We start from the raw sequence: 16,752 nt of genomic DNA on the forward strand, positions 1-16,752 counted from the left end.
AAAACACACAAGCCGACAGGCTGACAGGCCCCTGCAGCAGCGCGGGGTTCTCCCGCTCATCTGTGCAGCTTTCCCAGCGTCTTAACTCTCTGGTACGAGGTTGCTTTGCTTGCTCGGCCTCTGCCGCTCTAACCGAACCTCCCGTCTTCCCCTCACCTCCTCCTCATCATTAGTATTCCTCGTGTCAGCGGAGATAAAATATGCTTCCACGGTTTTTTGGGCTCGACAGCCAGTTACTACCAGGACAGAGCGTTGAGGCTCCCTGTCGTGTGCCTCATTATTCAGGCTTTACCCGAGCATCCTCTCCGAAGAATATTTATACAAACGCTGTGCTTTCATTCTTCACTTTCATCTGCTTCATACGTGTCAAGATATGTTGTTATTTACTCTCTGAAAATAAAATGTATATTAAATTTTACCTGCATGAACCAATACGTTTTATGCAATACAGTCTATTTCTTCTTTACATTTAAAGATGTGTAATGTTCTAGATATACAGGAGTGACCCAGGCATAAAAGAGGCTTCACCGAGTCATTTTGTTTATTGTACATATTTGACGTGTGTGTGTGTGTGTGTGTGTGTGTGTGTGTGTGTGTGTGTGTGTGTGTGTGTGTGTGTATCCTGCTGCACCAACCACACACACACACACATTCAAATGAGGGTAATTCATCAACATCAGGGGCATTCATTTTAGCAGCTGAACAGGGTGAGACGTCATGGGGTGACACAATAGAGGTTCAGAGTCTGGTAGCGACAAAATAAAAAAAAATAAAAACATTGTGTATGTAAATGTAAATACACAGTGAGGTGAGAACGTGAGTGTGTTCACGCCTCAGCAGCCACACACACACACACACACACACACACACACACACACACAGCGTGAGCCCCTCCCCAGCTGTTCCTTTTGGGGGGGGGGGGGGTTCTGGATCAGACAGCTGTCCCTCTGGTCTGAACAGAGCTCACACTGTTCTGTAAAAGACATGCTCAGCACATTGTTCAGAGGTCTCTCTCTCTCTCTCTCTCTCTCTCTCTCTCTCTCTCTCTCTCTCTCTCTCTCTCTCTCTCTCTCTCTCTCTCTCTCTCTCTCTCTCTCTCTCTCTCTCTCTCTCTCTCTCTCTCTCTCTGGTAATAACACACAAAAAGCCATCCTCCCTACGTCTGCCTCAGGATAGAAAATGTAATTAGTAATCATTTTCATTTTCAATCCATTGTGCATTTTTGTATTGAAACTAATTAACCTGTGAAAACAGAAACTCTTCTTTCTGTTTTTATATCAAAGAGAGTTAAACGGTTTCTTACTGCAGTGAGAGATAAGGAGGTGAACATCCCGGCATAGAGGACAGGAGAACTCACCTAGACCAGACGTGTAGATGGCCTTCACCGACTTCTTCATCTTGTACAGAACACTTCGGTCCACATCCAGAGCCTGTGTACACACACACACACACACACACACACACACACACACACACACACACACACACACACACACGTTAGAGTAGATGTAATCATTTAATGACATACATTAATGCATTTTGTGTTTTTTAAGTTGACTAAAAACAACCTGAGTCAATGTAAACCACGTTTGCTGCCATTTTTCGGACACAACTTCTCGCGAACGTCGTCACATACGAGGACGACGTCCCCGTTTCTAATCCCACGTTCAAAGCTCTGACCGATGGAGCTGAGCGCAACACGAGAACCGTGTTGAGGGGGCAGCCCTGATATTGTGATGTACATCTCTCATTGATACTAAACACATCTCAGTCCTGTTAGGAGACTCTACTGTCATTCCTGAGGTCCCAGTTTGTGTTGTTGCCGTCCTGAGCTGGTGCTCCTGCTTTTTTGTCCACGTCCTGAATGCAGGCCTCCATGTGGTGTGTGTGTGTGTGTGTGTGTGTGTGTGTGTGTCTCTCTCTCTATGCCACCTCTATTCTGGCTGCAGTCAATTAATTATTCAAGGCACAGCTAAGAATAGAACTGAACCATCATTGCTGTGTGTGTGTGTGTGTGTGTGTGTGTGTGTGTGTGTGTGTGTGTGTGTGTATAATAGCTTGGAGGAAAAGAGCAGTGAGCATCTGCAGTCTCTTACATGAAGGACAATTTCCCTGAGATGTGCATACATGCACATGCACATGCACACACACACACACACACACACACACACACACACACACACACACACAGGGAGTCCAGCTGAGACAATGCAGCACTGTACCAGTGATGAGTGAGGCAGTCTCTCAGGGGGGGGGGGGGGGGGGGGATTTTGGGAAATTAGTTTTTAGGGACTTTATTAAGTTCGTCCGTAAAAAGCAGCCAGAGCTGGCGCCGCTGCTCCCTTCCCTACTTCCCCGTCTGACTGACATAATATCAAATCGCCTCGACCCTCTGAAAACGAATCACACACACACACACACACACACACACACACACACACACACACACACACACACACACAATGGCCCCCATTCAGCTGCAACACACACACACACACACACACACACACACACACACACACACACCGTCCTCTTTGCAGCACCACTAGTCGTAGTGACAAAATGTGACCTCATCCATGTTGCTCTATAAGCTGCGTCCAAATTATTCAGAAACATTACAAATGTATTTACAGTTAATTACATTTTCCAGCTGCATTACTTCCTCATCTTTAACGAGGATACTTTGAACAAATAAAAAACAATCGACGCAGACCCAAATAAACTTCTAGACAGCAGTACTTAGTAGAAGTAACACTTACTAAAAATAAACCCTGACGGCAAGTGTGCAAATAAAAAAAAAAAAAGCTACTTGCTTTGACTAAAAGTAAGAGTGTCAGCGCTGTGGTTTTAGGTCCTTTGACTCATCCGTTACATCTGTCATTATCCTGTTACCTCCGTCTGGATCACACAGACCAAGCAACTGAGCTCAGACCCCACAGCGCCATGCGGGTCTGTCTGCTGTTAAAACAGGTATTTTTAAATCAAACGGGGGAAGAGAAATACAGCTGCAGAGAACCGTCTCCGTCTGCGCCGCCAAACCAATCCAACCGCACAAAAGACTTCTTAACGGGTAGCTGGAGACAGAGTGAGAAACGGAGTGACGGATGGCTGCTGTTGGACCATACATGCATGCATATGTAGTTCTCTACTAGCCTGATATTGCACAGAACTGCATCTCACTTCCCTTTTGTTTCAGTATCGCAGGAAGCAATTTCTAAGTGGGCCCGTAAAACCTACTTCAAACTGTCAATGAGCGATCGATTATGTGACGCTGTGAACGCGCTCGGTGAGGAGGACTCCGGTTCAAACGAGGTGTGAGCCGCCGAAGAGCCGAAGAGTCGAAGCACGCGATGGCGTTTACCAGCCGAGCGCTGCAAAGAATCAATAAGCTAGCAGAGTGCGTTTCATTCACATTATGGATCAGAGCTGCAAAACGGTGCATGGCATCAATGCTGAGTTTTATGACTTCATCACAAAAAAAAAAAAAAGACAAAGCACTCTGACCAACGCAGCTGGACTCTCTGGCAGCAGCGTCGACGAGCCCAACGGACAAAGAGATTTAAAGCGATCTGCTCACTTTGTAACTAAAGCTTTTGGTGCATCGACGCCGTCAGATGGCAGCTATGAGTCCCGCTCCAGGGTCATGCAACCGCTTCGGTATCGGTAGTTCTTGCAGCAGTACACCGCAACCGTGCAAGAAAGGTATTCCTGGAGAGGTACCGTTGTGAGTAGCGTTCATCTGTGTTAGCATGAAGCAGGCCTGTGTTAAAGCTGAACATGTCGTAATGTTGTATGACACCAGAGGAGATGTAAACCTTTGCTGTATCCCAATTCTATGCAGGTTTGAAGCCGATACCTGAGCGTTAAGTTCATTGAAATAAGTCTTATGCACTGAATCTGCTTGATTTTTGTTGGGGTGTCCCACAATGCAATGCACAAAGGAAACGGGGAAGCTACTAACAGCTGCAAAAAGCAGATGGGGGAGAAGTTGCTCCCAGCAGATCCTGGAAAACAAAAACAAAAAAAGTGTATATTGTGCATTAGTTTACTCATTTCCAGTCGGCATGAAATAGCAGCGCTATCGACGCCCACAGGTCCACAGGCGGAGCTACGCCCCCGTCTGACCGCCACACAACACCAGTAATGAGCCTGTGAATCGGTCTGACCAGCCAGAGCCTGACACATGAACATCACACACACACACACACACACACACACACACACACACACACACACACACACACACACACACACACACACACACACACACACACACAGTATCACGCTCCAGCACACCCTTTCAATCTGCACAGAGTGGACTGTCGAGGGGAAAGGGGCGAGACAAGTGGGGGGGGGGGGAAGCAGACAGGCGGGGTAATAAACCAATCCCTGCTGAACACAACACACACACACACACACACTCACACACACACACACACACACACACACTGCTCTAAATCAGTCACACACACACACACACACACACACACACTGCTCTAAATCAGTCACACACACACAGACACACACACACACACACACACACACACACACACACACACACACAGGTCTCTTCAATCACTTTCACACATTTCCACTCCGATATGCACTCCAGAGTGACTCTCCTCTAAGCACCAGGCCTCTCACAATGTTCTAGCCCTCTTCTCTTGTTTGTAGCACTCAAAAAATGTTTAACCCCCCCCCCCCCCCCCCCCCCCAAAAAAAAGAAGAACTATTCAGAGCGAGAGGGGAATTCCTTTCAATGGCGAGGGATCAGAGCTGAATCCTCGACACAATGCACTCGGCCTCTGAGCCCCGGAGCCGCTTCACAAGCACACTTCACGTGACGCTACTGCCATGTCAGCGCTTTCTCCCCCCCCCACCAACCACAGCGGCTCTTTGCTCACTTCCTGCTGCCTACCGACCGTTTGGGAATTTTGGATGAAGCAGCAGAAGGAACCCCCCCCCCCCCCCCCCTAAAAATGAATCCTCGTATTAACGCACGACATCATCGTCACCGTGGTTACAATCAGGTGCCATCTGCCCATCCGCAGAGAGCGCCACCACACCGCCGGGTCACTTACGGTCGTGCATTTCCAGGAGAGTAGTGACGGGGGGGTCAGGTTACTGACCTCTGTGAGCACAGAGCAGACGGACAATATGTAGAGCGTGTGCAGATTATAGATACTGTAAACCTCATTCATGTTGAGGACGCGCGGATAGATTACAGTACGGACCGACAACCTTTCCAGTTTGGTCGTCACAAGGCAGAGCTCAGCTTGGGTAATAAGCACATAGTTCGACCGCAAGGACCCGGACCAGGGCGAATTAATCCAACGTGCTTGTTCCAGCATTCGTCAAGGTCTTCAACGCCCAAACAAGAAGGGCGAAACAAGCGAGACCGGGTCAATAAGTGCTCGTGTAGCGCAGCGATTGTCCGCTTTCTGAGTTGTTCACATGAGACGTTGAACGTCACTTCATACAGCTACAACCTGAGAAGAACGCAAAAGGGGGAAATTGGTTTTGGATGGGTTTCCCCTTCATTGTTTGGTCTATAAATAAATCAAGAAGTAGTAAAAATGCTCCCAGAGCCCTGGGCGAGGTTCTCAACATCCTTGTTTTGTCTGTAGTCAAAGCTTGAATTATCTGGTGTTCCTCGATGACTGCTTCAAGCATCCCAACACATGTGAGCAGAAGGTGACTTCACATGAAAACCAGAGGGCCAGACGCCGCCGACCACAAGAACTTGTAGTGTTCTCCACCTCTTCCTCCGCCGTCTGCAGAAGAAAGACATTCCTGGATGATTGCGTGCCGGAGTGACTGACAGACGAGGCAGAGAACCCATTGTTCCTCCGACTAACTATCTGCTGATGACAGAGCGTCTGCTCGACAAGACGCTGTCCCCACACACACACACACACACACACACACACACACACACACACACACACACACACACACACACACACACACACACACACACACACACACACGTTCAACTTGAACAAAACACAATCCAAGCAATCCTCCCCATCTGTAGTATCACGATCGTCATCGCCACACACTCGTTTATAGCTGACACACACACACACACACACACACACACACACACACACACACACACACACACACACACACACACACACACACACACACACACACACACACACACACACACACACACACGTTGTGTTTGGTGTCTCTTTATAACTCGTCTACCAACCTTGCCCAAGCCTTTGAGCCCTGCGCCCAGAGAGAGTTATGCGAGGAAACGGGCCGCATGCTGTGGAACTCGGCTGCAGTCTGGGATTCTCATTTATTTGGTGTGGGCACAATGACGGCTGTGGTGGGATGTAATCCGTGTTTTATCAAAAAAGGTACCAGACGATCAAAAAAAAAACTTCAAAACCAAAACAAACTTCACCGCTCAAAGAAAACTACTAAAACATCTAAGAGTGTGTAAAACTCTCACACACACACACACACACACTAAATAAAAAGCCCTAAAGTGGTCTTCAAAAAGGTTCTTTGTGAGACTAAAGGTTCCATTAAGAACCCTTTTGGTCCTATAAAGGTTCTGGATAAAAACCCTCTCCTCACTAGAGAACCCTGGGTGGGTTCTTGTTAGCGCCTTTAGAAAGAGGAAAGGTTTTGGATGGAGAGAATTCCGGGTGGAAACATTACACCCTTGCAGTATATATATATATATATATATTTATAGCAGTGCACTCCTCCTTGCAGCAGCAGCAGCACATAGCATCAGTGTTGGTGTTAATGGGGAGAAAGCATAATGTTGGTGTAATACACCGCAGCTCGGTTTTCCTGTACGGTCGACTGCCAACGGTTATGTTAAGTCACCTGAAAATGATCTATGGAAGGTTTTCCTTGTAGATAAAATAAATAACACACCGTACGATTAGTCGGCAGTCTCGTCCACCACATCGCAGAATTAGACACGTCAGCAGGTGTGCCGTTAAAGCGGCCGCCTGGTGCTGCTGCACATTGCTGCTGGCCAGCTCCACATGTGGCAGAGGAAGGGCAAACACAGGAAGGGCTCTCGCTCTACCTCAACATCCACAGAGGGAAAGCTGGGGCTCATTCAGAACATGTGTCAAATATACAGTTTAGCCCCGCAGGCATCAAAGAGGAGGCCGATCCCCGAGGAAGCTGCTGCGCCCGACTCGAGCCGTTCACCCCGGCTTCTCCTGCTCCGCCTTAGTGCCGTAGTGCTTAAGATTGCGCGACCGCAAGACCAGTCGGAGTCCATCTAGAAACGGACCCGGAGCTGCAAAATCCACTGCGAGAAAAACTGAAAAAAAAAACCCAACCCTGCTCAAGCGTTTCATTCACAACTCTTCTCCACGCTTTCGCCCAGCGAAGTAAAGTCAATATTGGGATAGAAATGGGTTCCCGTGGAGGCCGGGGGCGCTAACAGGCCCGTTGGCTGCAGGGTTCCTCTGTTCTCTCAGACGGCTGAGATGTGTGCAGTCAGTCTGCCCTGGGGAGGGGGGGGGGGGGGGGGGGGGGCATGGAAAACTCCTGCATTCAAGTTCAGTGGGAGTGTGGGTCAGAGAGAAAGGGAGGGGGAGGGGAGGGTACTTTTTACTATGTCATAAGACTGTCTGACACAAGCTCATTAACGGAGCTCGGATGTTGAAGGCGCTTCGACGTTGACTGCATCGTAGGATTTGTTGCTGGTTTTTCCTGCCTGGCTGGAAGTTGTTCAAACATCTCGTCTACCTCCAGGCCTTCTGGCGTTTTAGCACCGGGACACTTGGGGCTTTACTGCTCCTCGGTGAGCACTACAAAGACCAGTAGTTGGACCAGAGCCTTGACCGCCAGCTGCCAGGAGTCACACTGGGATGACAACATCAACGGCCGCGCTTAAAGTGTTAGAGAAAAGAAACTTTCATGTTAACCGCGGAGGCCTTTTTTTCCACATTGTTTTACAAGGAGGGAGAACTTTTGTTTCGGGTCGGTTTTCCCAGACGGCTGGTGTTAATACTACAGCGGCACGGTTTATTCTTTTGAGTCTGGTCTGAAGACCTGCGAGAGCCCCGACCAGCTACTCTCCAAGCTTCAAACGCACTTCTTATCGCGCTTGTAATTGTTCTCGTTTATACATTGTGATTTTGACACAACCTGCATCGCTTCAACCACCTTAATAACATAATTAAATACGGCGGGTAACACGTGTTAAAAACACGATGAATAAAATAATAACAGCGGAGAGTCTGGCGCCAAGTTTAAAACCTCTTAAAATGGTCTCCCCGACTTTGAGGGGAGTCTTTAATGAAGTTTGTAAAACCAGCAGGAGACTGTTAAAACCAAGTTGGAAGGAGGGGCCGGGAAATAAGGAGCAAATGTGCCGCGCTTTGAGGGGGGTGGGGGGGTGGAGGGGGGTGGGGATAAACCTCATGGTGTCAAAAGCAGCAACGTCAGAGGAAAGGTGCCCAACAGCTACCGCAAAGTTCTGTGTGATGAAGCCTGAAGATAAACGGAGGGAGAATGACCTGCTTTCTCCTGGAAGACGCTGCAGTAAAACACTACAGAGTGTGTGTGTGTGTGTGTGTGTGTGTGTGTGTGTGTGTGTGTGTGTGTGTGTGTGAGAGAAACCACAGCAATAAAAAGCTGTCTTGCAAACACTTAAGATACTTCCTATTGTGCAAAAGATAGAAGGGATCTGGGATTATCAGACTATTTGGAATGTGAAATAAATCCTAAGAAAACAGACTGATTCAAAAATGACAATGAGCGACGAGTGTTCTTGCAGAACTGCATGACTGATCTGGTTCTGATCTGGTTTGGTCCCAGCAGAGCCAAAAGCAATCCTGAGTAAAGCTCCCTTGAACGCTTCTAAGGAGTTCAAAACACTTCCCCAGCAGAGAAGAAGAAGAAGTCTCGGTCTGTTCCCTGAGTGAAAGTGACAGCAGGACAACACAACTGTGAGGATTCAGCCCCCCCCACCCCCACCCCCCCTTAACCCCCCACAAGAAGAGCCGAGTGGCCAGGACTACAAATCAATGGTGGAGTTCATTAATGAAGAGGCAGGGACGGTCAGGGAACAATAGCCGCCAACAACAGCCGTCTCGGACAATCTGGGCCGGGACACTCTGACGGATGAGACGAGCTTTAAGGTCCCGCTTACCCCTCCCAGAGCCTCTAGTGTCCTACCCCCTAACCTCAGGCAGTCTCCATCCCCTCCACCATGTTGGACTGAGAGTTTCACCATCCTCCGAACCGAACGGACCAACCAGGACCGGCAAAAGCCAAAAAGGTCTCCACACAATCGTATCGCCTCAAAACAGTCAAAGCCCATCGGGGGGGGGGATAAGAGAGATCATGGCTTTGAATCGATTGCTGACAGGACCGTGACCTTCGGCCCCGGTAGATCCATGGGGAGAGCTGCTGCATCACAATGAGGGCCCGGGTCAGAGCCTGTCGCTGGGTGATAAGACAGACTCCGCTCTGCTCTACCCAGCCCCGGAGGCTGGAGAGACGCCTCTCATTTCAAAACAAAAGACCCCGTTGGAAACACTGAGGTCCCACATAGAGGATCCTAAAACCAATGAGTGATCCACCGCTGGATCTGAAAGTTAGAATCCCGGACTAGGGGCGTAGTGGTACGTGTTTATATATATATATATATATATATATATATATAGTCCAATTACTCTTCAGCTATTGGCATGTGCACAACATGAATTCAAAAGAGCCAACCTAACATAAAGTGCATCATCTGTTTGGGATAATTTCCTAGAAAGCATAACCAGGTTGTTGCAGAACAAACCTCCTGCTCTCTGCTACCGGTTTTTGTGCTGAAACGTCTCATTTAAAAGCGCAACGATTTATGGCCTCTTGCGCTAACGACCGAAAGGCAAGCGTGCCCTCGTAACTCTTCTCCGTGTGTCAGTCTGCCAGCCTGGTGTTGATGCTGGAGTAGTTCCCCAGCCAAGGGAAGACCTGACCTTCTTCTGCCCAAATTCCTCCTCCCCCCCCCCCCCCCCCCCCCCCTCCCCCTCATTCCAAGCAATGTTGGCGGGTATACGGGCAACAGCTGCTCCCCCTACAACAGGTGGCCTGGAGGAAAGTTTAACAAGGCTCCAGACAGCAGGATTATCGATGCGGGGACAATCCACATTTAATAGCTTTAGGGACACACTGATGGATCTACAAGCTCCAACGCACACATGGCCCTAAATGTGCAGTCTGGCCCAAGTGAGCAGTCCAAACCCCCAGCCACTCCGGCCAGTCTTCAGCACAGCACCTAAGAAGCTTAATGCTTCCTGTAATTGAAATGGGATTTCTGGCAGGATCGCTGCACTCCTGTCTCCTCCCTTCACCCTCACTCTGCATCCGCTGTCCCTTCACAAGAACATTGAAGCAAAGCTCTTGGTTTGGACTTCAGAATTGTGTCATTTGGCGGTTGTGTTTAAGAGTGATAAGCAAGTTAGAGTCCCGCTGGATAATACATTAATATCATCTTGTGTTACCAGGAGGTATGAGCATGTACCCAAAACAACCAGGGGGGGGGGGGGGGGCCTGAGATTAGGATTAGAGGTGCTATAAAGAGATGAGAGTCCAAAGACGCTCACCCAACTGCTTCTTTAACACTCGGGTTCACGGAGAATCTACTTGCCGCAATCGCAAGCACCGTTACCTCGCGGTGCACCAATATCATGGGGTGTTTGAAATGAGTCCGTGAGAACCAGACTGGAGGCTGGTCGTGGCCTGCGCAGCCGGGGCCCCAACAGTTGCCTGTGGATGCTGCTAATACCGTCGCCATTCCCAGAGGTGCTCCCTAATAACCCCTCGACAAAAAAATCAGCGGGCCACACGAGCGCATAGCTTGCATACCAGTGTTATTAGGACCTTTTTATGGTGAAATAAAAGCTAGATGGACGACTAATGACTAATGACGCTAGCCTTCAGGACTGAACCACCCCCCCCCCCTCTATGGAGCTGTGTCTGTTTTGACATCTTGGGATAGTAGCTTGGTTTATAAATGCTGTGGTATGTGGTATTGGTTGATGCCACAACAACAAAGGGGGATGTCCAAGAGCGCGTTACCAGCATGCGCTCCACGTGTCAAGCAACTGTAAATTACAGAGCAGCTGTAATGTGACGGAACACATCGTGTCTCTGTCTGAGATGCTACAGACCGACAACACAAAAGCTCCTCTTGATCGGCAAGCAGTGAACGCAGCCGCAAGCCCCGACACTCCGCGGCCTTCCGCGGCCTCTACGGCACGAGTCGGATCCGTTCCGCAGTCGTCGTGTTCAGTTCGAGGGTCGGTGGCGTAATACACAGCGATCCCAATAACCGGTCCACTCCGCCAGAGAATGAATTCACCGTTAAAAGCTTTGAACGCCTGCCGGATGCGCGACGACATGATATCACACAAATGCGCTTGTGTTCGTACCCGAGCTAGAAGTGTACGCACTTGAGATCTGTTCAAGGACACCACTCTATTGATTGTCTCTCTCTCAAAGGTAGACCTCAGATGATTACAATGTGGCCTCAGACAGACGTGAGTTGTCATTTCCATCACGATCAATACTTTCTTTTGATGGACCGAGGTCAGCTCAGCCCTCGGGGGCCGATGCCTCCTTCAACGGGAGGTCATGTGTACCTCGTGAAAGGTTCGTCTACTCACTAGAAAGTAGACGTCAACCTCTACAGAAGTGGAGAAGGATTCTGTTAAACGGTTGTATTAGGACTGGATTAGCATTCCCAGTGTGCTGGAGTATCCTCTGAAGGCCGTTCAGATCATTTCGAATCAAACGTTGGAGGTGAAAACCAGATTCTAAGAACTCTTATCTCACCGGAGGAAAGTCAACACAAATGTGGAGGAAGAAGAAGAAGAAGAAGAAGAAGAAGAAGAGCCATGTGGCACGGGACCACAGAGGGGGGTCATGACACAAATCCTCTTACTGGATAAACAGGTTTTTATTGCTGTGGTTTCACACACACACACACACACACACACACACACACACACACACACACACACACACACACACACACACACACACACACACACACACGCTCTCCGAATGGCCTCTTAATAGCCAGCCGTTTAAAACTACTTTCCTAATTAAGGTTGCGTAGGTGCAATTAAGTTTAGAAAGAAGTAATTACACAACCTTTGTGCCTCCATTTACATAAAACCTCTGAGTCTCTGCTGTTAATGTGTTTGAAGGCTTCCAGTAAACAAGCAGGTCTACGGGTCACTTTTTAAAAAGGTCTTTAAAGAAGAAGGTGAGGCTGGAAGTGCCACAGCTTCTTTAAAACCACCACGAGCTCACCAGACCTGCTCGTCATCTCCGCCCGACGCTAGATTAGCCTCTACGACCGTAACGCGCCGGAATCTCAGGCCGAAACCGCCAGCGGTCTTGTTGCATTGTGGGTAATGTAGGTGCCAGGTTTTTTTTGTTTTTTTTTTTAAAACAAGAAAGAGGAATGTGTGGAATAAAGAAGACCACATGTCTGGTTCTGTCCATCGTGAGTCCAAGAAAGTTATAGGGGTGTAATAAATGAATCATAGTCTACAGCTGCTTGCTGGCTGCACAGAATAAAGTCTTCATAAAACACCCTTTTTCAATTGATATCATTTTCATATGCAGAAAAAAAAAAACACAGAAGATTGTGCAAAAATATTGAAGCCAGCAATAAAAAAAATACACATTAAAAGGCTGCAATTCTCCAAACAAAGCGTGTTCTGCAATGATGCAGCAGCACAGAAGTCTGTGCATCTCCAACCCGCCCGTCCTCAACTGTCAGCTGAAGGGGAAACGCTGAGAAGCGAGAGCGGCTACAACAAACCCGTCATCTGAAGGTCAGAACGAGCACAGTGTCTGGAACTCACTGAAAACAGCTGATGTTCAGATCTTCGTGAATATACACGGAATATAGAAGCATCATTAAACTCAAGGGTAAGAGTACTTCATAGATCACCAGCTACTGTGTGATGTACATATATGCAGATGTGCTTTTGTCTGCGTGTGTGTGTGTGTGTGTGTTTGAGATTCCAGGCAGGCCCGGCAGACAATAAGTGGAAGTGTTCCCCGTCCACCCGCAGCGTTTAATTGGTCAAACAGACCAAAGGGAGCGAGGTCCTGTCGTCCCAACAATGAGGCCTTGTGTTCCCCGAGCCCCGAGCGCGACGAGGTCGACGTTTTAAACACCGAACGCACTGCTGCACATCTCCGCAACGACGGTTCAGCAGCTTCTTTCGACCGCAGCTCATCGCTAAAACGAAAGCCGCCGAGTTTGATTCTCAACCGAACCTCACAGACCAGCAATCACTGCTGAGCTACGGGTTAAATCCACACGCTCATTTGCCTTACATCCACAGAAAAGCACATTCCACTCCAAGCTGTGCTGAAACGCTTCGCAATAGCAGATTAATTTGCTATTTTCAAAACCAGCAGCAGCAGCAGCAGAGGTACCTGAGCAGGTGTACGGATGTATGCATGCATGTATTTACTGTATGCATGGATGTATGTACTGTATGCATGGATGTATGTACTGTATGCATGGATGTATGCAGGCTCAGCCTTCCACAAAAAACACAGGTTCAATTTAAGTAAAGCTGACATTAGACACCAACGTATAATCTCATCTCTGCACAAATCATGCATTCTGTCTGTTTTTGGTGTAGCACACAAAATTGTTCCGTCGTGAATCCATTCATATGACAACTAGAACTTTTCCACCGTGAAATCAGGAGGGAGCTTTTCCTCACGGGACACGTAACACCTACAAGCGTGCTCCAACTTAACAGAGACACACACACACACACACACACACACACACACACACACACACACACACACACACACACACACACACACACACACACACACACACACACACACACACAACACACCGAGCTGCTCATGTGGGAAATTCTATTTTTACCAGCAGGCAGGGCGAGGCTCTACCATACAGCACACAAAGTAGGGAAACTATAACAAGGGGAGGGAGGGGAGGGCTGTCAGGGAACAAAGCGGAAGTGTCCTTCCTCCTGGTGACCTGCAACACAAAGTGTTCCCTGTGCAGACAAGTACAGTACGATGCAGCCGTCAACAACAGAGAGACATGTCTCCCTCCATCACTGTGGGACGCCCAAAGACACTCGCACTGATCACGACTGAGAAGTGATGCATGAACACACTGTGTCTCACTTTAACCTACATGTGTTTGCAGTCTGTTGTCAGTTTTTGTTTTTTTGTCTCTCCTTGTTGCTCCTGTTTGTAAAAATGCAAAAGGGCTGCATGTCCGTCTGTCCTGGAAGAGGGATCCGTCTTCTAGAGCTTTCTTCCTATTTCCACACATAAGGGTCTTTTCTTTTATAGGTCTTCAGAGAGAAGGGGTCACGAGTTGGACAGACTGGAAAACCCTTTTGAGATTAATTTGTTATCTATCATTTATTTTGAGCCTATGTAAATATAAGTGACTTGACTATACCTGCTCTTGCTGGCTAATCATTGCAGGGGTATAAATAACAATACAGCTACTGTATAATGAGACAATGGAGGTCCAGGACATTGATAAACAAAGTCTGAACTGGTGGGAACAGGATTATGGATCCTGAGGGGATGAGTATGGTGCACAGGATGGCAATATAGAGGTGACAGAAATCTCATACATTTTGTAAATGATGATGGAAGGATAGCCAAAAATATATCATAATCCTCATTATGCTCAGGCTCGTGTTCATGGAGAGTCCTCACTCACCTCCTCCAGAGCAGACACCGTGTTCCTGCAGTGGGACATCCTGGTGGTGAAGTTGGAGGCAGTCGGAGATTTATAGTCTTCATTCGTCTCTGCCACGAACTCTGTAACTGTGATTTGGTCCGGCATGATTAATCCGTTTGATGGTCGTGAGGAGAAGGAGAAGGAGAAGGAGAAGAAGAAGAAGAAGAAGAAGAAGTTTTTCTAATTCCCTTTTTTAGCACAGAAAAGTTCACAGCAGCGGTAGTGTCTCTGAAGGTCCCCGCGGGTAGTAGACCATCTCCGGGTGTGTTTATGTCATTCCCTTGTTTTGCTCCCAACACGGTCCAGTGCAGCGGTGTCGCACGCTGGCTCGAGGAGTTTCACCGCGCTGTGCCACAAGGTGATGCGGTACGTTTTATATCCCGACCGGGCTTTCAACCCACTCACTCTTTTTACCGATCGTCGTCCGGTCACGGGAGAAAGTGGAGCTTCCTCTGACTCGGGAGTGTGTGTTATCCGCTTTTTTTTCTCGGTGATCGCAAACCTCCGGCAACGCGGGGTGAACGACTTCTTCCTCCTTTCAGCCCCGGAGAAACAAACAAGCAGGCAGTTTTCAACGGGAGCGCAAGAAATTGACAAAGGTAGAGGAGGGGGATTCAATGGACGCGCAGCAGCCAATGAGGAGCAGCAGCTGGTAATTGAGAGCCAATCGGGTTTCGTGGAAGGCGTGGCTTCATGCTGCCTTCAGGTGCTCCTCGTACACTACTAAGTCCACTTAGCGATGTGTGGCGTTCACGGCCCCGACTGCCTCAGCTATCGAAAAACCTCCTGAAAAGCTGTTTTGTGTAAAGTTCTTTGAATTTAGGAAACATAACTAGTTAATACTACTAGTTAATACTACTAGTTAGTAGCATTTTTTCAGTAACAACAAAAGTGTGTCAGTCAGCACTTGAACATGTCTTAAATCAGTCTTAAAGGGGTTATTTTTACGTTTTACAATATTGCCCAAACTGATTATAGTCTCAAACTATTGCAGTGCATATAAACAAGTTATTGACCCCCCCCTTCCTGTGTCCATGTGCATTTAATGAATCTAGAGATCCTCACTGGGGAACACACCTGTGAGCTTATTTGATTTAGTTTGATGGAGCTTGTGAGCAGCAGTAGGATACACATCCCAGGAGTAAATAGCATTGTATGTGTCTGTGGACGGTAAGACAAACGCCCCCATTACTAAGTGCTTTCAAAGCACTATAGGGAGGGAAAGAAATGGAGCCCGAGGCCTGCTATTGTTACAGTATGTTTCCATAATCAACCAGCAAAACAATTGTTGTTTGGTCTGAAAAGGCACACACAGTGTTTAGTGAGATCATGAACTGTCTCTCATGGATTCATTAATCATTCAATGGGAATAATAACGTATCAGTACAGAGGCCACCGCAGCACACAAGCCTAACATACTGCCTAGTCGTGTTGCATAAACCGCTGCACAATACTGTAAATAATGTATGTGCCTGTGTTGTTTTTTTTGCACGTCAGTAGATTCGTGTTAACGTTCATCCAGACAGCTGAGTGGAGATCATTTTTAATGAGCCCAGCTTTGTGTCATCACAGTGTATCAGCAATAACTGGTATCTACTACATTATAGGAGAACGTGTTCAGTTGTTTTTGCATCAGCCAAGAACACATTTGATTTAAAATGGGAAGAACCCTGTTGGGAACAAGCAGAGGAGAAAGAAAGCATTCTATCGTAAACCCGTGAAGACTCTCTCCCGTGCCTGAATTTTTTTTCTCAACAGGAGCTTGAAAAGAAACTGCAGCCTCTGCTCCCGGGGAGCTTGTGTTTTTTTTTTCCTGGGCTTTATATGAAAAATCTGCTGATGCTTCCCAGCTCGTTCAGCCCCGGCAGGACGGCCGGCGGTATAAATAGTATCACAGCGGCCGAGGCAAAACCCCGGGCAGCCTTTAAATCACAAACTGGGCAGTGTTCACACATTCTTTCAGCTCTGCAGCGTCTCCTGGCAAGCTGCTA

At 47.9% G+C, this 16,752-nt stretch overlaps 1 protein-coding gene across 1 annotated transcript in view; it reads right to left on the reverse strand.

Annotated features, from left to right (window-relative positions):
• The window catches only part of asap2a (ArfGAP with SH3 domain, ankyrin repeat and PH domain 2a), a 37,680-nt gene extending 22,373 nt beyond the window's left edge, over positions 1-15,307 (reverse strand). The window contains exons 1-2 of the mRNA XM_068726298.1: positions 14,741-15,307; positions 1,358-1,430 (exon numbers count right to left, since the gene is read on the reverse strand). Coding sequence (XP_068582399.1) covers positions 1,358-1,430; positions 14,741-14,866 — 199 coding nt within the window. The 5' untranslated portion in view covers positions 14,867-15,307. The remainder of the gene's footprint in view (positions 1-1,357; positions 1,431-14,740) is intronic.
• Between the last annotated feature and the right edge of the window lie 1,445 nt (positions 15,308-16,752).

Source organism: Cebidichthys violaceus, unplaced genomic scaffold, assembly GCF_023349555.1.
Source record: "Cebidichthys violaceus isolate CVI_PGR_0920_01 unplaced genomic scaffold, fCebVio1.0.p SCAF_39, whole genome shotgun sequence".
Classification (NCBI taxonomy): Eukaryota; Metazoa; Chordata; class Actinopteri; order Perciformes; family Stichaeidae; genus Cebidichthys; species Cebidichthys violaceus.